Source organism: Cydia amplana, chromosome 4 (assembly GCF_948474715.1).
Source record: "Cydia amplana chromosome 4, ilCydAmpl1.1, whole genome shotgun sequence".
Classification (NCBI taxonomy): domain Eukaryota; kingdom Metazoa; phylum Arthropoda; class Insecta; order Lepidoptera; family Tortricidae; genus Cydia; species Cydia amplana.
This window is the reverse complement of record NC_086072.1, coordinates 1198419-1226356: the sequence shown is the minus strand read 5'-3', so window position 1 is coordinate 1226356 and position 27938 is coordinate 1198419. Positions and strand designations below refer to the sequence as shown.

The window sequence follows — 27938 nt, the reverse complement described above, 5'->3', positions numbered from 1 at the left end:
GCTATTGATTTTAACAATTCACTCGTTTTTGTCAACCCTCCAGCTATTTTTACCTTAACGTACCCAAAGTCGACTCATTACAAAAGACATCCCTCCATAAAGACCCGTTCGCCTCGCGTGACCCGCTTCGGAGCCTCTGCCTTTTCAATCGCTACCCGACCACCAACCAGCTATGACCTGAACCAACCATGGACCAAGGATCATCGTCTAATCAAGATCCTCGCTTTGACTTCATAGGATCTTACGCTGTCAAATCCTTAAAGTTAAAGCCAGAAAAATGGATGCGCGTTCTAGGCGTGGAAGAACACAGGTCTACTCTAAGGGACTTCGTGGACAAACCGTTCCCTGTTCTTCTAGTGGTCGTTTTGACTCATGCTGCTCAGTTGGTCCCGGTGATATCTTTTCCTTGTTATTTGAAGAATAAGGCGGTGTATTATGTTAAGAAGAGGCCGGATGTGGTGCCGAAGGAGAATTGCTCGGAGATGATCATTTTTGGTAAGTTTTTGGTGAGTTGCAGGTTTAGTAGAACGATAAAAGTCTTAATAAAGGAATGTTTGGAAAATTATAGGAAAGAAGTAGCTTCAGACAAAGAAGTGGCACATTAGGAGCTCCTCGCGCAATTCACGAAGGACAGCTTTTCTTATAAAATAGGTGCTTATATGAGGTCACATGGCCTCGACTCCATCCATAGTTTATATAGGTACTTAACATTTTTGAAAAAGGTGATGGTAATAATTTTTAGGATAATGTCGAACGAAAGATATTTTATAAATATACCTATTGACCGAATTTTACCGAAGCACCAATTTTCAAAAACAGTCCCCTAATTAATTAATAAAAATAATACATAGTACAAAATAGGTAGGTATAACAATGTGCAAGACATGAAAGGAAATTATCTATTCATATTTTTGAAACTGTTTCATGTTTTGTTATTGATTTCAATACGAGTTCTAGTATTCAATTTCTAGGAGACTTAGCTCCAAGGCTTATCGATGAGTTGGCTTCCCTGGTGGACGAGGTATTTGTTCCACTACTATCCAATCCGCTCAATCATGAGGGCTGGCCATTGGTGGTCTCGCAGGACATCCTCAAGCAAATACATAGCCTCAAAAGTACCGTTTATGAGGTAAGAATATAATAAAAAATTGCGTTTTATCCAATATGCTCGGAAATTTTCATTTTATTTTAGCTAAAATAGTTCATTATGGATAGAACCAAATAAAAAAAAGCAAGTCATCATCTATAGGACGTCGGGCGGGAAGTTCGTCGAATACTGACAATCGTCAGTATTATAGTACAGGTATAACTAATTAATGTTATCATTTCACAATAAATCGTTGAAATACGCTACACTTCCTTTTCCTCACAAATTTATGAATAAGGTAGGCGAAATTCAAGAGTGGAAACTAGTAACAAGTTAACTTAGTAAACCGTGCTCCTTTGTAGATTAATTTTTTCTTCAATAAACATACACTTGCCTTCCTTCCCTAAATTTCCCTTCCGTCCAACACAAACTACCTATTATGATTTCTGACGATTAAAAATCCCTTTTTAACGGCCCCAAACTAGGTCAAAGGCAAAGTGAACGGGCAAACCGTCCTCCCCATGCCAGTGGGTGTGGAGTTAGTGTACGAAGCGGAAAAGGAAGTGCTACGCGGCGAGGAAGTAGACTTATATCTGAAGAGCGCTATAGAAGGAGTGGTCATCAAGTGGGCACAGCAGATCAATGATGTGATGATGGAAGATTCGTCACAAGCGTTTGATAATGGGCAGAATCCGGTGCCGACTGTTGGTGAGTTTGGATGGTTTTTAGGTAATGTATCTGAGAACAGCCGCGAGGAAAACTGTATGTAAAAATTTAGCAAATCTACTAATCTAGAAAATAATTCTAAAGTGGTCGGGTAATTGTTGTTGATATGTTTCGAGTCCCACAAACTTATTGAATATTCAGTATGTACTCGCCATTTCTTAGTGTAGGTATATATCCGTTATGACAAGAAATAAAAGTAGACCGGTAATTCAAACCTATATTTGTCTAAATTCTTTTTTTTTCATGTAGAGTTAGCATTTTGGAAGTCAAGATTGAGCAACCTAAACTACATTTACGATCAGCTGAGAGGCGATAGAGTTCGTTGCATGGCAGTTATACTTGAGAAGACAACTTCAGCTTACTATCCGTGCTTTAGTAGATTGTTCAAGAACATCGTTTCTGGTAAGTTTATTATCTTAGTATTAATGTCTTAATTCAGGAGCATAGGGCACGACCGCCTCTCCATAAAAATGGTTGTCCTCATTTTTGTCCCTGAATATTAACATTATGGAAAATATTTTTACACTAAGTATTTGATGTATATTAATCATGGCTATGTCCCTTCGTTTCCCTTTTTTACGTTTTTTTATTATTTGAAGAGTTAAGAGGCGAAAAACATTTCATGCAAATTTTTAAAAGCTCCTTATTCTTGTAATAATTAAAAAAATTAAACAAATCAGACGAAAGGGCATAGCTATTGTTAAAACACATTAAATCGTGTTAAATTATTTATTAAGGTAGTATAAAGTTAAAATATCCAGAGATGAAAATGGTAACTACGTTTGTATGCAGAAATGTATTTGAGCCGTCGTCCACTTTATCTTTAAATAATTATAGTAATTTCGTAAATTTACTATGATTATTTCATTTGTGAATTCCGACAAAAAGCAGTATAAAATCTATCTATCTAAAACCATCTCTTCGCCAGCCTGCGCCGATAGTTTATTTAGTCTAAAATGAACAGCGATCATCATTCATTTTGATTTTAGCACTGGCCGAAGCTCAAGAAATAGATTTATATTTAAGAACATTAGTGAAGCACTTTCAAGGTTTAGAAGACACAGATTTCACAGAATGTCAGCCTCTGTTCCGACCACTGTTCCACGTCATCTGCATGATATGGAGAGACTCTAAGTATTACTGCAGTTCTTCGAAACTTATGGTGCTTTTAAAACAGATTTGTAATTTGCTGATATATCAGGTAAATCATTCATTTGTTTCGAGAAATAGTATGCCTAAATAAAGTGCAAATAATTTACTGTAAATTAATGTTTCAGGCAAAGAAATGCTTAGATCCAAGCACGTTATTCCATAGCGACATTGATGAAGCGACACAACGTATACAAGTTACAATAAACATACTGAAGAAATTTCGGAGCACTTTCGAATATTTCAAAGATAATTTATCCAAATATTTTGTAGACAGAACTGTTGTACCGTGGACCTTTCACCCAAACGCGGTCTTCGAAAGAATGAACCGATTCTTAAACCGACTAAATACTATACAGTGGTTTTTCAAAACCGTTATGGAATTTCAGAAGCTGGAGAAAATAGAAATTGGTGGCATGAAAGGCAGGGTCCTTAGTGGACAGATTAGAGAAATATCAGCTGAATTTGATTCATATTTTCATGGGTTTGCCTCCAAATCTTATGACGTCTTGGATCCCGATGATAATAAGTTTGATGATGATTTTAAAGAATTCCAAGATAATATTGTAGATTTGGATCTAAAACTTTCTACAGTATTAGTTGAGTCTTTTGACAGCTGTTCTAATCTAGAGGCAGTTTTCAAGGTATTTAAATAGAAATCAAAGTACATAACTCAGAAATAATTGATGGTCTGTTTAAACGTAGATTACATTTTTCAGTTAATCGACATTATAGGATCAATTCTGGAGCGACCATTGATAAAAAATGAATTTACCGCAAAATATTGTGAAATACTAGTAATGCTCGAGAAAGAGATAGACATTTGCGAAGTAAGTATTCAGTACATTGTAGAAACGTGAATAATATTGGTTACATCGACTGTATTTTCTGTTTCTAGGATCTGTTCAAAGAGCAAAGTCATCGCCTTCAAAAGTACGGGCATATGGAGGTGGATGCGTACCTCCCCCCAGTGGCAGGGGGTCTCCTGTACATGACTACGTTAGCAGCAAGGATCACGAAGCCTGTAGCCTGCTTTCGCAGTTTGCCGCACCCGTAAGTCATCGGGGTGGGGCAAATTGCGAAAGCTGATTATCTGGCTTTAATTCTTCTGTTTCATTCATTTCTTTCTTGTGAGACGTCTTAACTTTACTGTTTATTGTAGATTCGATTTTCACACGACACTAAGTAAAAGTAGCAATAGTAACAACTCTGTTGGCCTTTTTTGTATTTTAGCACTTCATAGAATTTTTGCAATAATACACACATGCATATATGGTAGAGTTCTTCACTTTAGCGATATTCAAGTAAATTTTCTCGCACGTAGGATAAAGGATACGGAAGATGCCTTGAAGCTTTTTGAAAGATATGAGAAACTTATCGAAGAAATTAACGAATTCAAGAAAAAATATTTTAATGATTGGACAGTAAGTGTACCAAAAATTATTGAAACGAAAACGAAAAATATGATATTGGCGCGACATGGATCCGATCTAGTTTTGAATTTCAGTCCTATGGTAAGATTACAATATCAATTTAATTAAATCTGTACAAACAAAAATATTTTACTAATAAATGTATGTTTTGGTAGATTTTGGACATTCTAAAAGAAGTTCATCATTTACGGAACAACCCAGACACTCGAGAGTTACTTCCAAAAGAAAGTTTAGAGTTATTTGGGAAACAAGAAACTTACAGGCAGTATCGCATTAATTTAGGGATAACAATAGATTGGTACAATCAGATTCGAAAGAATAGTCAGAAAGTAGAGTTCGACTTGGTTGAAAGTGAAATAAAGGCGATCGATTTAAGAATAGATATGGCACAAAATGAACTAAATTGGAATTCTCAAGGTAAGATAAAAAAATACGTGGATTTAGCCTTGGTCTATTTTTATACAATATTGACATACAGCTTTGATTTTAGATTTATGGAATTATTTACAAGAGCTGCATACTCTAGTTGGCAGTTTGTATCAAAGAATGTCTAAAATACAAGATAATTTAGTAGAAATAAAATCTGTCATGAGCACGTGGTCATCACAACCATTGTTTGAAAGAAAAGAAGGTAAAAAGGTAAATACATTTATTTATTATAATAATAATAGAGAGTTCAAGTAAATAAAGAGAATAATAATAAATATTCTTTATTGTGCACCATACAATTAAAAATACACAGAAATTAAATTCAGATTAAAAGCTAGGTAACAACAGGCGGTCTTATCGCTAAGAAGCGAGTTGTTGTGTTGTTGTTGTTGTGAGTATTATTAATATATGCTTTAAATTATTTGAGATCAGAAGACAGTAATTATCATAATGTATTTATTTTATAGGATACGTTACTAAATCTAGATGACCGCCAAGAGAGAACTAATAAACGATACAGTGATATAATATCAACGGCAGATCGAATTAGGGAATTGTTGAAAGAGAACATGGAGCTGTTTAACATGCAGGACAATCAGGACAGCCAAATATGGCTTAACTATGTAGAATTTATCGATAACTTGTTCGAGGAATCTTTGTTTAAAACAATAGCAACTAGGTAGGTATTCAAAAACAATGATTCGTATGATATGGAGCATGAATACTATCTGATTAAATATTAATCTTTCAGTATGGGCTACATATCTGAGCACATGGAACCTAAAAACAAACTAGCGCCACTGTTTCAAGCTCAACTCGAGTTGCTTGAACCAGACATGGTTTTCAATCCTAGTTTAGATTCAAATGACAAAAAAGGTTTTACAGCTTTGATAATGGGCCTTATTGATGACATATTAAAAATGGCTACATTGATAGAGAGAATTTATCCTCAGAAAGAGGAATCTTATGAAGCTCAAATTACGCGTAACTCTGATATAGTAGAAATGAAGGACGATATTTTAAATGGGATAGAAAAGGTAAACATTTTAATTAATTTATTTTTTAAATAAAAAAATAACTAGCTTAAAAGCGGTTTTGTAACATCCAATCTTAAAGGCGACTTAATAATGTACCTATATGAATTGTTTTTAGGTCATAGAAGATGCAAATGAATTTTGCAAAACTTTCGAAAACTACTCATTCTTGTGGCTAGAAGAAAGAGATGCAGTTATGGAAATCTTCCTTACTTATGGAAAAATACTTGCTCCTGAAGAGATTGATAAAATCGGCTCTGAGGATAAAGACGTAGTTCCACCTAAACCATGTTCGCCTAAAATGGAAGCGTTTAGAGAGCAAATCGATCACTACGAAAATCTTTTCATGGATATTGAAGATATAGAACCTTATAAAGTATTTAATTGCTGGTTTCAGGTAAATGGCTTATTAGAAATAAATTCTCTAGAAACGCTAAATTTTAATGATCTCGTTATTTTACTTACGGTTTCAAATTATTTTCCATTGTAGGTTGATGTAAGACCTTTCCGTCAAGCTTTGCTTAACACAGTTAGGAAGTGGGGTAATATGTATAAAGAACATTTGGTGAATAACGTCACTTCAAGTTTAAGTGATCTTGGAAATTTCATACGTGAAGCTGACGAAGGTAATTTTTAAAATAAGAATAACATAATAATAAATAATCAAATAACATACTTATTACATAAAATGTTATCGAACTGGATTATTAATCATTATGAAAATTGGTAGGCTTACTTCAGCCCGTGCCAGAAGGAGATTATGATGCTCTAGTGACAGTGATGGGGTATTTAATGAATGTGAAAGAGCGTGCACTGACGACTGATGACATGTTTCAACCTCTAACAGAAACCATAGAACTGCTCAAATTTTATGACATGGATATTCCTGAAGAAGTAAATGTACTATTACAGGTAAGAGATGACTTAATTTACAATTTTTCTAAAGAGGAAGACTAATGAACAACTGAACACAATATATTCTGTTTTGAAGGAATTACCAGAGCAATGGCAAACGACAAAGAAATTGGCTTTAACCGTGAAACAGCAAGTAGCTCCGTTGCAAGCAGCTGAAGTATCAGGGATAAGGAAGAAAATCGCAGCCTTTGACAGCCATGTGACTTATTATAGAGAAGTTTTTAAGCGATACGATGTAGGTTAACAGTTTTTCACTTTCAAAATGTATATAATATAACGTCTTACGTTGAGTAAAATTACACATAAAATGATTTCAGTTTTTCAAATACGAATGTGAAGATCCGTATGCAGTGATGTCGAAAGTAGATTATGAATTGTTGAAACTGGAAGAAGACATGAAGGGTATACAAGAATCAGGTTCATTATTTGAGGTTACTGTTCCAGAATTTAAATTTTTGAAGCAGTGCAGAAAGGAGTTGAGGATGCTCAAGGTAAATAAATATAGATAGAGATAGAATATTTTATGTTTATAATGTGTAGAGGATTCCTAAGTACGATTTAATAGTCAGGATTGTGTCTATTGACATATTTTTTAAATCTGTTACACTTACTTATATCTTTTTCTATTAATAGCAACTTTGGGATTACGTGTTCATAGTAAGAACCAGTATTGATGATTGGAAAACTACACCATGGCGTAAAATCGATGTTGAAAATATGGACATAGAATGTAAAAAGTTTGCAAAAGAAATAAGGTTACTGGATAAGGAAATGAGAAGGTTAGTCATCTACAATAAATGTTTTTAAGTAAAATAACTAATTATAATTCAGCAATATTTGTTAGCAGAAGTAGATATAACATGTTTGTTAATTCTTGAAGTTCTTATGAAGTAAGGTAATTTTAGTTGGGACACCTATATAAATCTGGAAGCAACTGTAAAAAATATGCTTACATCTTTGAGAGCAGTTGGTGAGTTGCAAAATCCGGCGATAAGAGAAAGACATTGGGACCAACTAATGAGAAGTACCAAGGTAAGTAAAATATTTAAAGAATTTTAGAAATTATATTACAGACTCAAATTCTGTTCTTGTAATTTATGTACAAATAGCATAATGTCAATGTAAATAATCTCATCTAGCTCCATAGCCAATGGAACGCACACGAATCTCAGTCTGATGTTATGGATATATTGTAATGTATATTTGATGCATTGTGCATGGATCGATGTCGTACTAGCACAATTTTTGCTTTTGTTATGATGAAATTGTCACTGAATTATTTTATATTTGATATTGACGCATTTACTTTGCCTGAAGGGAATGTTTATACCGAAATATGTTAAAGGAATGTACAGAATGCTCGCGAATGTAAATATGTTTATGATCCACAGAGCTTAGCTGCATTGCCACCTGAAGTCACTGTAAGTACTTCAACGGCACGAGGGATAAACAAACTTTCGGCATGCCATACTTACTCTATGTCCTTCTTTTCCAAATCATAGCATTTAGCATGTATTTGTTTTCTTTCACTATGTATTTTACAATTTTTATAGCACAAACAATCATATCTGAACCGTTCACAGCTTTGCTTTTACATGTATATGTGTCTACTATTAATATTATAATGATTACGTTCTCATTTGTGGTGTCTTTCTTGTGATGTTGATCCATTCTAGACCAGGTTCTTGTGCTGTCATTTTAGTGTGTCGAAGTAGGTTTGTAATTTGTCTGTTTTCCATATTCCCTATTCCTGATTTGGTGTTAGACAGATTTTATGTTTTTTAATGTATGTAACGAAAAAAATATTTAAATATCTTTAATCATCTAGGTAAGGATAGTCATGGATGCCAATACGACGCTGGCAGACTTATTAGCACTTAACTTGCACGAATGCGAGGATGAAGTGAAGAATATTGTAGATAAAGCTGTTAAAGAGATGTCAATGGAGAAAACACTTAAAGACTTAAATACGACGTGGAGTGGGATGGAATTTGAACAAGAAGTTCATAAGAGAACTGGCTGCATACTTTTGAGAGCAAGTGAAGAGCTGATTGAGACATTAGAAGAAAATCAGGTAACAATAAAATAAAATAAATAAATATATTGGTTTAAGACATAACTAATGCTTCATAATAACTTTATTTTTAGGTTCAATTACAAAATCTTATCACTTCAAAATTCATAGCTCATTTCTTAGAAGAAGTGTCAAGCTGGCAACAAAAACTATCAATTGCTGACCAAGTGATCACGGTTTGGTTTGAAGTTCAACGCACGTGGACACATCTGGAGAGTATTTTTATGAGCTCAGAAGATATTAGGAAACAGTTACCAGATGATTCTGCGAGGTTTGACAGAATTGATTCCGAATTTAAGGTGAGGTAACAGATAGTACATAAAAATAAGCCGCCAACTAAGCAAAGGTAACAGTGAAGTAAAAAAAAGCGGCCAAGTGCGAGTCGGACTCGCCCATGAAGGGTTCCGTATTTAGGCGATTTATGACGTATAAAAAAAAAACTACTTACTAGATCTCGTTCAAACCAATTTTCGGTGGAAGTTTACATGGTAATGTACATCATATATTTTTTTTAGTTTTATCATTCTCTTATTTTAGAAGTTACAGGGGGGGGGGGACACACATTTTACCACTTTGGAAGTGTCTCTCGCGCAAACTATTCAGTTAAGAAAAAAATGATATTAGAAACCTCAATATCATTTTTGAAGACCTATCCATAGATACCCCACACGTATGGGTTTGATGAAAAAAAAATTTTTGAGTTTCAGTTCGAAGTATGGGGAACCCCAAAAATTTATTGTTTTTTTTCTATTTTTGTATGAAAATCTTAATGCGGTTCACAGAATACATCTACTTACCAAGTTTCAACAGTATAGTTCTTATAGTTTCGGAGAAAAGTGGCTGTGACATACGGACGGACAGACAGACGGACAGACAGACAGACATGACGAATCTATAAGGGTTCCGTTTTTTGCCATTTGGCTACGGAACCCTAAAAACCGTTATTCTAAATTAAAGTTATTTTAGATCTTATCAACGGACATGTCCAAAACTCCAAATGTTGTGAAAGGTACAAACAAAGAAGGCTTAGTTGCAAAACTCGACGGTCTTCAAAGCGATCTAATTATCTGTGAAAAAGCTCTAGCTGAGTATTTGGAAACAAAAAGACTGGCATTCCCAAGGTTCTATTTTGTTTCATCTGCAGACTTGTTGGATATATTATCCAATGGAAACCAAGCAGATTTGGTGATAAGGTAAGACATGTTGTCAAATAGATTAATTAAAAGACAATAGGTGTTTTTCCTGAACTAAAGTTTAACAAATTAAATTGTTCTCAGACATTTGACAAAACTTTTTGATTCAATAGCAAAATTGAAATTTATCGAAGAAGCTGACAAACCTGGAAAAATTGCTGCTGGAATGATAGCGAAAGATGGGGAATACGTCCCTTTTCATGGAAACTGTGATTGTACTGGAGCTGTAAGAACACTAATAAAAAATAAGACTTACGTATTTGTGTTTCACGATCTCAGTCGTCAGTTATTGATTCATTAATTTAATTTATAGGTAGAAGTTTGGCTTAATAGATTGCAAGACATCATGAGATCATCCATACGAAATTACTTCGGTGAAGGGATGGTTTCTTACGAAGAGAAACCAAGAGAGCAATGGCTGTTTGATTTCATGGCTCAAGTTTCTTTATGTGGCTCTCAAATCTGGTGGACTACTGAAGTTAATATGGCATTCGCTAGACTAGAGGAAGGCTATGACAATGCACTGAAAGACTACTTCAAGAAACAAGTTGCCCAGCTCAGCACTTTGATCACACTTCTGATTGGAGAACTGACGAAGCAGGATCGTCAGAAAATTATGACCATTTGCACTATTGATGTACATTCAAGAGACGTAGTTAGCAAGATGATTCAAGGGAAAGTTGAAGCTGGATCAGCGTTTCAATGGCAGTCACAACTACGGCACAGGTCTAAACAATAGTAGAACATCGTCATCAACATCATCACGATCATTCATTTCAGGTTCATGCCAATTTTCACGTTAGATTAGCTTTACTTCTTTTGAATTGCTATGTATATCTTCATTGAAGTCATTATCATCGTTAATTTAATACAAATCATCGTCATTATTAATCATCATCTTTAGATTTAATTAAACTCTATTTTTCTTATTTGGCAAAGGTGGGACGAGAAAGAATTTGACTGCTTTGCAAACATCTGTGATGCACAATTTAGATATAGCTACGAGTATTTAGGTAATACTCCTAGACTTGTGATCACACCATTGACTGATCGATGCTATATTACTCTAACCCAGGTACCAATTGCAATGATGATTTTGCTGGAATAAAAACAATTGAATTAGAATTAACTTTTTTCTTCTTCATTTGTAGTCATTACATTTGATAATGGGGGGTGGTCCCGCAGGACCAGCGGGTACAGGGAAAACAGAAACGACTAAGGACTTGGGAAGAGCATTGGGTATTATGGTCTACGTATTTAATTGTTCGGAACAAATGGATTATCAGGTATATATAGAGAAAAATATTTACTTATATCATTTAATTTTAAGCATTACTTAAATAATCAAACGAAACTCCTAAATTATATTTTTTTAAAGTGGCTTTGTAATAAATGGATATTTAATTAATGTAAAGGATTGATTAAATTTCACTTCTATTCTTAACTATTTCATTATTTAAAGATACTGTTTTGTTTTAGTCTTGCGGAAATATTTACAAAGGTTTGGCACAAACAGGAGCTTGGGGTTGCTTTGACGAATTCAACAGAATATCTGTAGAAGTGTTATCTGTAGTGGCAGTGCAAGTGAAATCTGTTCAAGATGCTATAAGGTAAATTCATAAAGTACAGTTAAAAACAAACCCGAACTAAAAAATAATTTTATTTATATTTATATATTTTTTACAGGGATAAAAAAGAGAAATTCAACTTTATGGGTGAAATAATAAGCTTAGTCCCATCCGTTGGCATCTTCATAACCATGAATCCTGGTTATGCCGGTAGAACTGAATTGCCTGAAAATTTGAAAGCCCTCTTCAGACCTTGTGCCATGGTGGTTCCTGATTTCGAACTTATCTGTGAAATTATGTTGGTGGCAGAAGGGTTTCAGGATGCAAGAGTGTTAGCGAGGAAATTTATTACTCTGTACACTTTATGTAAGGAATTGCTTTCTAAGCAAGATCATTACGATTGGGGCTTAAGAGCAATTAAATCCGTGTTGGTAGTTGCTGGATCTTTAAAGGTAACTTAGATGTTAATTTTATTTAAAATTATTAAAAATACAATAAAGTAACTGACGGTAATTTGTATTTAATAGAGAGGCGATCCTGGCAGACCAGAAGAAGAAGTATTGATGAGAGCACTTCGTGATTTCAACATACCAAAAGTAGTAACAGATGATATGCCTGTATTCATGGGACTTATAGGTGATTTGTTCCCTGCACTTGAAGTACCGAGAAAACGTGACTTGGAGTTCGAAAGGACAGTAAAACAAGCTGCAATGGACCTCTCGCTTCAACCAGAAGACAATTTCATATTAAAAGTAGTTCAACTGGAAGAGTTGTTAGAAGTTCGCCACTCTGTGTTTATTGTAGGCAATGCTGGCACAGGAAAAACTCAAGTGTGGAAATCGTTGTTCAAAACTTACCAAAATCTTAAAAAGAAACCTATTTTCAATGATCTAAATCCAAAGGCAGTAACTAACGACGAACTATTTGGCATAATTAATCCAGCAACTAGAGAATGGAAAGATGGATTATTCTCTGTTATAATGAGAGATCAAGCTAATATTGTAGGCGAAAATCCTAAATGGATTGTTCTAGACGGTGATATAGATCCTATGTGGATTGAATCACTCAATACAGTCATGGACGATAATAAAATATTGACGCTTGCTAGTAATGAACGAATAGCCCTTACTCCTACAATGAGATTGATGTTTGAGATTTCGAACCTTCGTACAGCGACTCCAGCTACGGTTTCTAGAGCTGGTATTCTGTACATCAATGCACAAGATTTAGGATGGAATCCGTAAGTTTGATACAAACTAGACTCTTTAGTTCGTTTTTTTTTCTTTATTTCTGTGCTAATGCAACAATGCTTTCAGATACGTTACAAGTTGGATAGAAACTCGAAAAATACCAGCAGAAAAATCCAATCTTGTCATGCTTTTTGACAAGTACATTCCGCCGTGTTTGGAGACGATAAGAAACAGATTCAAGAAGATAACTCCCATAGCAGAAATGGCTCATATTCAAATGCTGTGTCATCTACTAAACTGTTTACTGGTACCCGAAAACACTCCTGCTGATTGTCCAAAAGAATTGCATGACATGTATTTCGTGTTTGCTTGCGTTTGGGCTTTTGGATCAGCTATGTTCCAGGATACTGCAATTGATTATAGAGTCGGTAGGTATACTTAATAATACCAACTGGCGACTGAGATCATAATGCTACCTCCTTTACCCTTGTTAAGACCAACCAATAGAGTGAAAGATATGGCATTATGACGTTTTGCGGCAAGTATAGAAGTATAGTGTACAAATTGTACTGCAAATTCACGATATTTTTTTGTTATAGAATTTACAAAGTGGTGGGTGAACGAATTTAAAAACGTAAAGTTTCCCGCTGGAGGCACAGTGTTTGATTACTATATCGACACTGAAACTAAACAGTTTACACTATGGACAGAAAAAGTTCCTAAGTTTGAATTAGATCCCGATATTCCACTACAGGTAAGGAAATAAAATTACCTGCCTGTAATTTAAAATAATGGAATCCCTTCAATCTAGTATAGAAATTCTGTATGTGTACATTTTCATTGTTCATTTTAATTTTATTAATCAAAAACCAGGATAAAAGTTTTAATTTGGTTTCCTTTCAGGCTGTCCTGGTACCAACTGCAGAAACCGTAAGAATAAGATTTTTCCTGGATTTACTTATGAAGAATAAACATCCAGTAATGTTAGTTGGTGGCGCTGGTTGCGGCAAAACTGTCTTGGTCAATGAGAAATTACAAGGGTAACTCACTCAGATATCTATCATCATATTTTTTCCTTTTATAATACATATTTGTTACCTATCAACAATTTTTTTTCAGGCTGTCAGAAAACTACGCTGTCCAGTCGGTACCGTTTAATTTTTACACGTCTTCTGAGATGCTGCAGAAGGTTCTAGAAAAACCTTTAGAAAAAAAAGCAGGCCGCAACTATGGTCCGCCAGGCAGCAAAACACTAGTTTACTTCATAGATGACATGAATATGCCTGAAGTAGACAATTACGGGACAGTACAACCTCACACTATTATTAGACAACATTTAGACTACAACCATTGGTATGACCGAACCAAACTTTCCCTGAAAGATATACATAATACCCAATATGTGTCCTGCATGAATCCAACATCAGGCAGTTTTACGATCAACCCTAGATTGCAAAGGCATTTCTGCGTTTTTGCGATTAGTTTTCCGAATACAGAAGCGCTAAACAATATTTACCATTCTATTTTGAGTCAGCATGTTACCAATCCTGAGTTGCGAATCAGCCCAGCGATTGCCAAGTTATCAGGTAAGTTAAAACGAATATGTATATTCAGCTTCTATAGGTATGTATTGCGCTAACGGTATTCTAATAATTGAGTCACGATTATTTACTAAATTATAAAATAAAAACAGCATATTTACTCTAAGCATAGTACTTAACTAAATTAAATAATTCAAATGGTATACTGACTCTGACTATAATTTTCATTTCAGCTAATGTTGTTGCAGCTTCCATAGCGCTACACAATAAAGTATCTCAAGTATTTCTACCAACTGCTATAAAATTCCATTACATATTTAATTTGAGAGACTTATCCAACATTTTCCAGGTGAGATAAACTTTGTATATTCGACAATAAAGAAAAAAAAAAACATTTAGTCAGATTTTCGAAAGTACACGCGAAATTCAAAATATTGAACACATAAACATACATTGATTTAGATATTTTAGATCAAAGGCAGTTTTAAATATAAGATGTAACATTTTCAGGGTCTCCTATTTAGTTCTAATGAATGTCTTGAATATACATCAGATTTAATTCGCTTATGGATGCACGAAACTCACCGTGTCTACGGCGATAAGCTTACCGAAGAAAAAGACATTGATGCTTTTCTGAAGATGCAAGTTGATATTTGCAAGAAAAACTTTGAGGTAGATATAATAATATGCGTACTTAACAGAGAGATTTATAATAATTTAGACCAATAAAAAATTTAAGATCAAATGTTATTGCAGGAGATAGATGAAGGTGTGGTATTCGAGAGACCTAACATTTTCTGCCACTTTGCTGGTGGCATTGGTGAGCCTAAGTACATGTCAGTTGGTAGCTGGGAGAAATTGAATAAGTTATTAACGGAAGCAATGGCGAGCTACAATGATCTTATAGCTGCTATGAATTTAGTGCTGTTTGAAGATGCTATGATGCATATTTGCAGGTAATAAAATAATAGAGTAAGTATGTACTTACATACTTAAGAGAGTAAATTAATTCAATCGCAAGAAATTAACCTGCTACTGCTCTCTGTAAGTAGAAGGAACGTATCTACATGACACACGTTTACCTTCCATTTTTAAACTAGTTACCTACGTTTTTATCAAGTTTTTTCTTTTTCGTCAATGGAAAGTTCTGGAAACCTTAAAATTGTCATATAATTATTTTTATTCTTTTAGAATTAACCGTATCCTAGAAAGTCCAAGAGGAAGTGCTTTATTAGTAGGCGTAGGAGGTTCTGGAAAACAGTCACTGTCGCGCTTAGCTGCCTTTATATCAAGTTTGGAAGTTATTCAAATTCAACTGAAGAAAGGTTACGGGGTTACAGATCTTAAGGTATCACCAATTTCCAATTTTACAATCGTCTCAATTTGAAAATATCAACTAAATCGAAAATAAAAAATATCAACCAAATCGAAATGCTAGGCGGTTAAATAATTTGTATTGTGTTATTTTAGAAAGAACTATCAAATCTATACATCAAAACTGGACTTAAGAATGTAGGTATAATGTTCTTGATGACCGATGCTCAGGTAGCTAATGAGCAATTCTTGGTTCTTATCAATGATATGCTGGCGTCTGGTGAAGTTGCAGACTTGTTTCCGGATGATGAAGTTGAAAATATTCTTGCCGGTGTTAGAAATGAGGTAATCGTTCAAACAATCAAACAACAACAAAATCTTTAGCTTAAAGTTTTCTTTCATCTTTAGCTTAAGATTAAATAAGTCATTTTAAATATTATATTGTTTTTTTATTTAATTTGACAAAAGATAACAATTTATTATTTGCATAGGTAAAAGGAGCAGGTCTTCCAGACACAAGAGAAGTGTGCTGGAAATTCTTTATAGACAGAGTTCGAAAACAATTGAAAGTCGTACTGTGCTTCTCGCCCGTGGGTTCTACATTGAGAGTGCGTTCTCGAAAATTCCCTGCTCTGATCAATTGCACTTCAATAAATTGGTTCCATGAATGGCCACAAGAAGCCCTAGTTTCTGTATCTATGCGGTTTTTGGAAGAACTCAGTGTTTTACCGGTATGATTATTTATTTATTATGTATAATAACGGTACAGCTATTATAGCAGTTGTCTAAATTATGTATCTCTTGTTTGCCGTCTTAGTCATTTTGATTTTTTTTTACTTTAATTTAACGTTACATTGCAGGTCGCCCTACGGGATTCAATTTCTAGATTCATGGCATATGTCCATACATCGGTGAATACTATTTCAAAAGCGTATTTAGCGAATGAAAGGAGGTACAATTATACAACTCCTAAAAGTTATCTTGAGCAGATCAGTTTGTATTCAAAATTGGTTTATAATAAAACGGATGAACTGCGAGCTAAGATAATTAGGTAATTACAATAAATTATGATTATTAAAAAAAATCATGTCTCGAGAAATTCAAATCTACTTTTTTAAGTTGTGTGTAACGATAATGTTGAAATATTTTTAGATTAGAAAATGGTTTAGAAAAACTACGCAGTACAGCATCTCAAGTCGATGAATTGAAAGCAAAATTAGCTATCCAAGAAATTGAGTTGCAACAAAAAAATGAAGCGGCTGATAAACTTATTGAACGAGTCGGTGTTGAAACAGCTAAAGTACAAAGCGAAAAAGCTTTAGGTAATAAACATGAATTCAGTATAAGTTAAAGTAAATGCATTTTAAAAACTATTAGGTATCTATGTGCATTGTTTTAAATTATAGCTGATGAGGAAGAAGAAAAAGTAGCAGTAATTGCAGAAGAAGTATCTAAGAAACAAAAGGATTGCGAAGAGGACCTTATCAAAGCAGAACCAGCGCTTATAGCTGCACAAGAAGCTTTAAACACATTAAACAAAGCTAATCTTACTGAACTGAAGTCTTTTGGGTCGCCTCCAGGTGCAGTCACTAATGTTACGGCTGCTGTAATGGTGCTATTGGCTCCCGGTGGAAAAATCCCTAAGGATAGGAGCTGGAAGGCAGCTAAGGTAAACCCTTTTGTTTATAAAACTTTACAAGGCTCAAATTATAAATGTTTGTCTTAACCCCATCTTACAAATACATAACTCAATTGAGATTTATTGTTTGTTCTGATTAAATTTGTATTGCAGGTCGTAATGGCAAAAGTTGACACGTTTTTGGAGGCGCTTGTGAATTATGACAAGGAAAATATTCATCCAGATGTCATAAAAGCTATCCAGCCGTATCTAAAAGATTCAGAATTTGAACCAGGTATTTTTATTCTGACTGTAGCCAAGATTTTTTTTGCATTATCGATGGGTATATGAAAATGCCACTTTCCTTTCTTTCGTGTAACTAAATGTAGGAGACTACTTCAGAAAGTGTTTTTTTGCAGAATTTATTAGATCAAAGTCAGGTGCCGCAGCAGGTCTTTGTGCGTGGGTCATAAACATTATCAAATTCTTTGAGGTGTTCTGTGACGTTGAACCTAAACGGAAAGCTTTGGCAGCTGCCAACGCCGAACTGGCTGCAGCCTCTGAGAAGTTGAAAGCTATTAAAGCTAAAGTTGCTGTAAGTATAAATACTTTACTTTTATAAATATATATATATACATATGTATATATATGTATATAGAGGAAGTTACTGATACTATTTCTTTGTAGTCTTTAGAAGAACAGTTAGCAACATTGACTGCTGATTTCGAAAAGGCAATAGCAGAGAAGCTAAAATGTCAACAAGAAGCAGACGCCACAAATAGAACTATTCAACTCGCTAACAGATTGGTTAATGGTTTAGCAAGTGAGAATGTCAGATGGGCAGAAGCGGTTTCAAAGTAAGTTTACAAAGCTCTGTGAATGTGTACTTAGTAAAACTGTTTTATGTATCATCATTCTACTCGTATATACTTTAATAAACATCTAGCAGTTTTCAATGTTATTAAATTAAGCTTAAAATATTTTTAGCTTCATGCAGCAGAGTACAACCTTACCTGGAGATGTGCTTCTTGTATGTGCGTTCATATCTTATGTGGGCTGCTTTACTAAACAGTACAGGTTGGATTTACTTCATAAAAACTGGCTTGTATTTATGAAGACTTTGGAGGTTAGTATTAACGCATGCTAATTGAAGCAAAGTTTTTACTTTTAGTACCTAAATATCAAATTGATAACTAAGTAAGTAATGACAAATTGGTTGTTGTAGCCGCCGATACCAATAACAGAAGGACTAGATCCGTTAACAATGTTGACCGATGATACGACTATAGCGATGTGGCAAAATGAAGGACTACCCTCAGATCGAATGAGTACTGAAAATGCTACGATACTTTCAAATTCAGATAGGTGGCCGCTTATGATTGATCCGCAAGTAAGTATGAATTATAAAGATTGCTTGTGCGATTAAAAATTAAACGATGCTAATTTAATATTAAAATTATATTTTAGCTGCAAGGTGTAAAATGGATCAAGCAGAAATATGGCGATAAATTACGGGTCATACGATTAGGGCATAAGGGGTATTTGGATACTATAGAAAAAGCTATTATTAAAGGGGAAACTGTTTTGCTTGAAAATATTGATGAAACTGTCGATCCAGTTTTGGATCCTTTGCTAGGAAGGAATCTAATCAAAAAAGGAAGGTTAGTAATAAATACGTTTGTAACGTATTAGTTGCCTTAAAATAAATGATATTTGATTTGAATACTTAAAAAAATACAGCATGAAAACAATCAGGGTTAATGGCGTGGTTAATGTAATGATTCATATTTCAGAGCCATTAAAATTGGCGACAAGGAAATAGAGTATAGTCCTAACTTTAGACTGATCTTACATACTAAGCTCGCTAACCCTCACTACAAGCCAGAAATGCAAGCTCAAACAACTCTAGTCAATTTCACGGTAACTCGAGACGGCTTGGAAGATCAGCTATTAGCCGAGGTAGTCAAAGCTGAGAGACCTGATTTAGAAGAATTAAAAGCAGAATTAACAAAACAGCAAAATGAATTTAAGATACAGTTGAAGGGACTGGAGGATGATTTGCTGTCAAGGCTGTCTTCGGCAGGAGATAACATTCTAGGTGACACAGCTTTAGTAGAAAACTTGGAAACTACGAAGAAAACAGCTGCTGATATTGAGAAAAAGGTATATATAACTTACGATCTAACAAACTAGATGTAGATAGCTAAAAAATGGAAAGTTGAATTAATGCGTTTTTATTTATAAATTGTAGGTTGCAGAAGCGAAAGTGACGTCACACCAGATAGACCAAGCACGAGAATTCTACAGGCCAGCTTCTGCCAGAGCATCTCTATTGTACTTCATCTTAAATGATTTGAACACTATCAATCCCATATACCAATTCTCTCTGAAGGTATATAAGAAATAATTTATTTTTCTTGCACTGAAATACATGACTAATGATGGTGAAAAAATATAAGTTTCTAATTTTCAGGCGTTCAGCGTTGTGTTCCAAAAAGCAATATCCAAAGCAGAACCTGCGGACGAAGTTAGCCAACGAATCAAAAATTTAATTGACTGCATCAGTTATTCAGTGTTTCAGTATACTTCTAGAGGGTTATTCGAATGTGACAAACTTATTTTTGCATCCCAGATGACTTTTCAGGTATGTAGGTACATAACAGATTTCTACGTTCGATAAGTGTTTGTCTTATTCGATGAAAAATATTTATACAAAATGTTTAAGGTTCTTCTAATGAGCGAAGAATTATCACCTGCTGAATTGGATTTCTTCCTTCGCTTCCCTGTTAAACCCCACGTGACCAGTCCTGTTGATTTCTTATCGCACACAAGCTGGGGAGGCATTTGTTCTCTAGCTGGCAAGGATGAGTTCAGAAATCTGGACCGTGATATAGAGACGTCTCCTAAGAGATGGAAGAAGATTGTTGAAATGGACTGTCCTGAGAGGGAGAAGTTTCCACAAGTAAGTGATATAAAAAATAGGAATTGCATAAATTAAAATTTACGTTGGTGGTATCATTTGTTATGAACCATATTATCAAAGAGGCAAAAACGTTACCTCATTAATATTTAAATTTTGTTTAAGGAATGGAAAAATAAGACAGCAATTCAGAGACTTTGTATGTTAAGAGCTTTAAGACCTGATCGAATGACATATGCAGTGGCGTAAGTTTTCTATTACAGTTACTTGCTTCAGTTTAGTTACTAGTATGGTATTTATAGTATTTATTGAATTACTCTATACTTATTTTTCTAGAGCATTTATTGAAGAAAAAATGGGTGGCAAATATGTTGAAAATAGAACAGTAGAATTCAGCAAGTCTTTTGAAGAGACCAGTCCGACAACTCCAATATTTTTCATCTTATCTCCTGGAGTGAATCCCTTAAAAGACGTGGAAGCATTAGGGAAAGTAATGGGCTTTACAGCTGACAACGGGAACTTCCATAACGTGTCTTTAGGTCAGGGTCAAGAAGTCGTAGCTGAGCAAGCAATGGACGAAGCATTAGCTAAAGGGCATTGGGTTGTATTACAGGTATAAAGAAATAAATAAATGAATAAGTTTGGTTACAAATTAATTGCAGAAATAAATAAATAGCACTTGGTCGTTTCAGAATATTCATTTAGTAAAGAAATGGTTGTCCAGCCTTGAGAAGAAAATGGAGAGTTTTGCAACAGGGAGTCACGAAAATTTCCGATTGTTTATGTCAGCAGAGCCTGCTGCAACTCCATCGGCACACATCATTCCTCAGGGAATATTGGAGTCTAGCATTAAAATTACTAACGAACCTCCGACAGGAATGCAGGTACATACAATTCATACAATATATACAAGCAGGCATACGAGGCAAGCGAGTTTTAGAAAATCTATGAATACAGTTTTGTTTCTTTTTAAAAATAAAGGAATGTCTCCTTTAAGTAAAATGAGCCAGCTTAAGGATTTAAGGTAGTTTCCCTCCAGGGCCCGACTTATCTTTCCACACTGTATATACACTCTGAAGAGTAGGCTAGCGAACATCTGGAATAACTGAATCATGATTATTTAAGATTAAGTTTGTTGTTTTATTATTAGTAGTGTATTAGTTAATGTGTTGGTTATCCCTTTCTTTGTTTCCCGTCTTCTTCATTTGCATCCGCCTAATTTGGTCCCCTTGATAAAGAGTAACCAAGAGTGTGTCTCATTTCAGGCTAATATACACAAGGCCCTAGATAATTTCAACCAGGAAACTTTGGAAATGTGTGGGAAGGAAGCTGAATTCAAAGCAATTTTATTCGCACTGTGCTACTTCCATGCAGTCGTGGCCGAAAGGAGAAAATTTGGGCCTCAGGGTTGGAACAAAATCTATCCATTCAATGTTGGTAAGTTAATACACATTATATTTAAAACCTAACCTGAAAACCAAAATTTAAACTAAAAAAACCTAAGCTAGAAATAAAAATTACGAAAAAAGTTTTTAATATTCTTCAAAATGTTTTTTCCATAGGTGACCTGACCATCAGCGTATTCGTTCTCTACAACTATTTAGAAGCCAATTCCAAAGTCCCGTGGGAGGACTTGAGATATCTTTTTGGAGAAATCATGTACGGTGGACACATCACAGATGATTGGGATCGCAGACTGTGCAATGCTTATTTGGAAGAACTGATGCATTCTGATCTTGTGAGTTTATTAATGTTACTGTTTATACATTTTTGAACAGTTAGGATATCTTGTATCTAAATTCCCTTGTACCGCCAATTCATAGCAGTAGACGTTAGTGAAGCAAATAAATTATATATTATTGATTATCAAAGAATAACTTTTGATGTCTATTTTTTTTCTGCGACACAATGTAATGTGAATGTTGTCAATGAAACTGGGACGGTCTAAATTAAAAAATGACACTGTATAAATAATTTGGGGACTACGCACCTCAGGCTTAATCAAAATCTTAGTCATAAATATTAAAATTGTTGTTACAAACGAGGAGATACTAGTTTCTAAAACAGTTTTTCTATATCTATCATGTATGGTTTCGGATGTCCCCACAATATTCTAGTTAAAGTAGTGACACCCATGATGTAGGTTACATTATTTGATGACAAATAGACACAATTCAACAATCCCATTGATATATTTCTCAAGGTCGATGGCGAACTCCAACTAGCTCCAGGCTTCCCAGCTCCTCCCAACACAGACTACGTCGGCTACCACCAATACATAGAAGACGCCATGCCGCCCGAATCCCCATACCTTTACGGTCTACATCCGAACGCTGAAATTGGCTTCCTGACTACCACTTCGGAGAACCTCTTTAGGACTATTTTTGAGATGCAGCCGAGAGATGCTCAAGCTTCTGGTGCTACCACTGTTACTAGAGAGGATAAGGTAAATGGAAATGGTATCAGGGTAAATAAGCAGGTTATTTAGGATAATTAGACAGCCAAGACTTGACTTGCATAGTATTTTGCTAGCAAACCAGATTTTTCATAAGTAATAATAAACTAAAAAGTAAAGTAAAAGTGTATCGTTGTTATCTAGATGATAAGTTGCTAAGGTAAATAAATGTTCTTCATAGGTTGTATCATACAAGCTGTATTCTAATTAGGTTTCTATACAAGCGGGTTTAATTTGAGATCATGATTGACTATACTATTCTGCTTGCAGGTAAAACAAATGTTGGATGAGATAATGGAAAAGCTACCAGAAGAATTCAACATGACAGAGATAATGGGCAAGGTGGAAGAGCGAACACCATACGTAATAGTAGCGTTCCAGGAATGTGAGAGGATGAATTATTTAACGGGAGAGATGAAAAGATCACTGAGAGAGTTGGACTTGGGATTAAAGGTAAGATCCAAACTAGACTAAAGGTTTTCCAAACTAAAAGATGGTTTTCTATATTAAAGCGTCTATATTAAGGATTAAGATACACACCCTGAGGTAACGCACATCTTAGTGAATAAGCAACAATTGATGCTAGCGCCTTTATGGGACTTCTGCGCTTCGATGTATACAAGTTTGGCTCAAAGGTTTAAGAAGCCCTTTTATAACCAGTGTTTAAGTAAAGAATGGGGCTGCTCCATAATTTCGTCTAGCATTTGTTTCCATAACTGCTAGATAAAATAATGAAGACGCTACCAGTAGAATTCAACATGACAGAAATAACCAGGCAGGTGGAAGGAAAAACACCATAAGTGATAGTGGAGCTCCAGGAGCGTAAGAGGTTGAACCATGTGAATGAAGATTTCGGCCTCTATCTCTCCAGTCAAAAATTCCATCCTCTTTCGTAGGGAACTTGGGATTGAAGGTAAGATAGTATTGAAAAGGAAAAAAAGCAGACTGTAGTTCCAGCTTCGTTAGCAAGGTCAGTAAAAACTAGGCTAAAAGGCCATTAAAAGACTAAAGAAAATAATGTATATAAAACTCATAAAAAGCTGCGGTCACACCCATAACGGCAACCTAAGACAAGACTGTCTGTCCAGAAGAAAAACTTTAGACCGAAAGACAATAATAAGAGGAACTTTCTGTTACAGGGTGAACTAACCATAACATCAGTAATGGAAGAGTTGGAGAACGCACTGTTCCTGGACCAGGTGCCTGCTATCTGGGCCAATCGGGCCTACCCTTCACTGCTGGGCCTTTCGGCGTGGTTCGTGGACCTGCTGCTCAGGCTGAGGGAGCTGGAAACTTGGGCTACTGATTTTGTTGTAAGTTAAAGTTTGATGAAGTAAATTTTAGTAGAAGCAAAATTTCTGATATAAGACGGTATGTTAACGTGTGTGTGTCTGGTCAAACTATTATAGACTATTAGACTAATATTACAAATTCACAAACGGTCATATCTGTATATCTGTAGCACGTAGCACACATTGTTATTAAAAATATTTTTTAAGCCTGGTTACGTCTCCCATCTAAATCTATAAATAATGCTCCAATATGAGCTCTTTCTAGATGTGCCCAAGTTCCATAGACAACTTGTTATAATCTTGTTTGGTCTGTCTCTGCCCACGCCCATCTCGCTTTAAAGTATACAAACAAAGCAATATTAGCATATTTATTCCTAATAATTATTAGGATAAAATAATCTATTATCCTTTTTAAAAATCATTTATTTACAAACAAGATATTATTAGACTTTTACATTTCTTTCCAGTTACCAAACTCAGTCTGGCTGGCCGGTTTCTTCAACCCGCAAAGCCTGCTGACGGCCATCATGCAAAGCACCGCGCGTCGCTACGAGCTACCGCTGGATAAGATGTGTCTTCAATGCGATGTTACAAAGAAAATGAAGGAGGAGTTCACGTGAGTGCCTTGCATTGCAATATGTTTGGTCATGATTGTCATGATATTTGAAAGTTAACTTAGGAATAAGACTACGAAAGTAAAGACCACGTAAAGATTAATGATTGGAGGGATTATGAAGAAAACTTAGTTGAACCGCTGCGGTGTAAATAAAAGGTGGCTCAAGCTGGCTGCAAACTCGGGGGAATTAAAGAATTAACAGCTATTTTTTTATTTTTTACGGGTATACTGTTTTGGAGTGGGTATTGATATGTTTTATAATAGCAGGCAATCATCAATACAACGAGTAACAAAAGTGGACTGTCCTTCTAAATATTCTTTAGACACTACCATCAAATGTAAATCCAATGTCTACTAAACAATTCTAAATCTTTAATTTTCATTTTAAAAAGGTTGGACAGTTTTTGATTGCTCTCTTAGAGCCAATTTGAAGCTCCTACAACTTTTAAATAGCAAAGCTGTCATTGTGTTTGTTGGCATTTAAGACTAGGTGCTATGAATCGTTAACTTTTACTGTTTACAAAGACATTTTTACCGGTCAACATATAAATAAAGCTGGTCATCGAAGGACTTACGATGAAGAGGTACCTATAATTAATGTAGCATGCAACAGCATGTTGATGTATTTATTTATTATTGAATGTAAATTTTTTGTCCGCATTTTTTGTCCCGCAACTTTTTTCATGATTAAATAATGCCAAGGTAACAAATCACATTTGCATATGCATCCAATGCATGATCATTTTTTGTGTCACGTCAAATTAATTTTAATTAATTGACAGACACCTTTGCAAGACGTGTCAAAATTTAAACAGTATGAAAAACTTGCATGATAGAAATGTTTTGGTGTTGTTTTAGATTTAAACCTGGATATATAAAGGGCAGTCCCCGTGTCTTAATAATGCGAATGAAGTGTAAATTATTACGGAAGGCAATGTAAAATGAAGGCATCCAACTATGCCCAAACTGTAATTCCGTACATGGCGGGAAGAAGTTGATAACTGGCGGGAAAAAATTGAAGAAAGTTGAACCTTATGTAATTATAATTTAAAGTTCGAAAATATCTCGATTTATCAACTTGTTCCCGCCTTGTACGGAATTATTCTTAGCTGGCTGTTTGTTGTAATGTCGCATCTTCAACAAAACCCTTCTACAAGTTCTAACTATCCCTACCTACTAATAATTAATAACCCTATGAACGCTAATCCTTTAAGTTCACGCTGCAGAAGTCATTTTAATGCTTCCATTGTTGGCGTTATTTTTAATAATGATTTTTGTTGTTAAAATGTACTTTGTTAAGGATGAGACATGCTTAAAAAAGTTAATACCACCCCATTCACCGCATGCCACACTAATCCCCGTCCTTTCACGGCAGGATCGCTGATTCCAGGTCGGCTCCACGAGATGGCGCCTACGTCCATGGATTACTCATGGAGGGAGCCCGTTGGGATGTCCAAGCTGGGATCGTGATGGATTCTAGGCTTAAAGAGCTCTTTCCACCCATGCCTGTCATCAATGTTAGGGTACGTTGTCTAATATAGTCACTCCTTGGAGTTGGCATGTGCACCTGGCAGGTATGTTCTCTACTTGCTCGTTGGTGTTCAGTTTTATGGCATTTCAGTCGACTGACGAAGGCGCCCATTCACTACCCGCAGCCGTGAATCCATGACAGCTTGACGGTCAAGCTGGCATTGTCATGGATTCGCGACTGAAGGTGCTATTTCTACCGATGCCCGTCATTAGCGTTCGGGTGCGTTATCTTCTTGCATGTTGATGAAGAATCCAGTTGGTGCCTCATAGAACACGCCGGCTGAGAAGTCGAGAACTGGCAACGTCATGGATTCCACACGTCATGGATTAAAGAACTATTTACACCATTCATGACGGTGTCAGTTTGAATTTTACGAGGAAGAAAATAAAGAAGTAGAAAAAATATTGCTACCCAAAGCTGACGCTTTGCGCGAAATGGTAGAATAATCCGAGGGTATTGGTTAGCATAGATTAGTTAGAACCTTATAACAAAACGCAAAATGCCAAAATTAAACCAATCGTCCGCCGATGCCAGTTTTGTAACAAGTAAGCACCTTAATTAGTAGTAAGTAATTATTGGGTAGCGGGAAAACTCGGAAACGTTTGTTTCCTAACGCATTTTCTCCTGCTTTTATTGCAATTGTTCACGATATTATTGTGATTATGTTCATTTACAGCAAAAATAAAACTACACGACTTTATTGAGAGTGACATAACATCAAAAATTTGATTTCTTTAGTTTAAGCCCAAAAAACCTCATAAAATTTCAACTATTTAAGTACCTACTGAATAATAAAAGTAAAAACGTGGTCCTTATGTCTAATGGCATTCTCTTCTATCGGGGTTTGTAGTTACAAATAAAGTAAAAACACGATCCAGCGCCATTTTAGAAAATCTTTAAAAAAAGCCTTTAAAGTACACTTATATACATACGTACATAGATACTATTAAAACATTTAAAACTGTCAAATAAAAATTCCACAAAGCGTTCTTAGGTATTTCTTCAAAGTACGATAGATAAAAATACAATTTTATTGCGCCTTAAACAAAAAAGTATTCAAGCCAGTCAAAACAGGAACAACATTGAATATAAATCGATTGGTTCATGTTTTAAACATTCTAACATCTGTCTGACATTTGTTCCCACAAGAGGTGGCGCTAAAACTATTTTCCCACAGAATTGACAAGCCTTAAAAGGGGAAGTCTTGGTGAACAAGACACTAATGTTTCTATTAATAAGAAAATATTAATTAAACTATAATTTTTAGGTTTATTTCTCAATCAACGTGCGTGTGCGCAACCTAGTGCGTACGTATAGCATTTTAGATACCTTGTTGGGGTACCTATATTATTGTGAAATTTTGGTATTATAGTTCAATCAAATTAAAATTATGAAATGAAGATAACATTGGTTTTGAATGATTCACGGTTAGTTTCACTAGACTTATATCGACCGGGATATGAACCGTGATTACAAAACAACAACACAACGGGATACAAAAGGTAATCACGGTTCATATCCCGGTCGATATAAGTCTAAAGATAATATTGAATTAAAAATGTGGTGAAATTAATTTATTTGAAATTTTAGTTACTTGAAAACTTGTGGAAACAATATGGGTCTAATACCGTTCGTTTTGATGAGCCCAAGGCCTAAAAGTTTATCTTAACATAGTTAAATTATATTTTCAGGCTATCACTCAAGATAAGCAAGACCTGCGCAACATGTACGAGTGCCCGGTCTACAAGACCCGCACGAGGGGCCCCACCTACGTGTGGACCTTCAATTTGAAGACCAAGGACAAGCCCGCCAAGTGGACCCTGGCGGGCGTAGCACTGCTGCTGCAGATATAA

The 27938-nt window shown here is 35.1% G+C and overlaps 1 protein-coding gene and 1 long non-coding RNA gene across 2 annotated transcripts in view; one reads left to right on the top strand and one right to left on the bottom strand.

Annotated features, from left to right (window-relative positions):
- LOC134663122 (uncharacterized) overlaps positions 1 to 27938 on the bottom strand; it is a 407475-nt gene that overhangs the window by 128512 nt on the left and 251025 nt on the right. The window lies entirely within an intron of this gene.
- On the top strand, positions 27 to 27938 carry LOC134647438 (dynein beta chain, ciliary). The gene is made up of 65 exons (XM_063501786.1): positions 27 to 495; positions 972 to 1129; positions 1573 to 1795; positions 2063 to 2215; positions 2803 to 3014; positions 3091 to 3606; positions 3682 to 3792; positions 3861 to 4015; positions 4206 to 4476; positions 4551 to 4812; positions 4886 to 5034; positions 5292 to 5503; positions 5576 to 5861; positions 5977 to 6255; positions 6349 to 6484; positions 6589 to 6770; positions 6850 to 7008; positions 7091 to 7264; positions 7407 to 7552; positions 7679 to 7805; positions 8165 to 8194; positions 8602 to 8847; positions 8922 to 9146; positions 9814 to 10040; positions 10125 to 10266; positions 10354 to 10766; positions 10980 to 11115; positions 11192 to 11326; positions 11520 to 11650; positions 11727 to 12060; positions 12136 to 12848; positions 12925 to 13226; positions 13398 to 13552; positions 13702 to 13838; positions 13918 to 14384; positions 14573 to 14688; positions 14850 to 15011; positions 15096 to 15295; positions 15531 to 15687; positions 15810 to 15998; positions 16145 to 16384; positions 16514 to 16704; positions 16806 to 16975; positions 17060 to 17322; positions 17446 to 17566; positions 17691 to 17866; positions 17959 to 18128; positions 18259 to 18397; positions 18497 to 18661; positions 18739 to 18932; positions 19065 to 19434; positions 19523 to 19663; positions 19745 to 19915; positions 19997 to 20233; positions 20357 to 20436; positions 20528 to 20804; positions 20884 to 21075; positions 21457 to 21628; positions 21754 to 21929; positions 22395 to 22637; positions 22917 to 23099; positions 23786 to 23959; positions 24406 to 24554; positions 25930 to 26077; positions 27777 to 27938. The coding sequence occupies exons 1-65, from the start codon at positions 189 to 191 to the stop codon at positions 27936 to 27938; spliced, it is 13539 nt and encodes a 4512-aa protein (XP_063357856.1). The 5' UTR covers positions 27 to 188.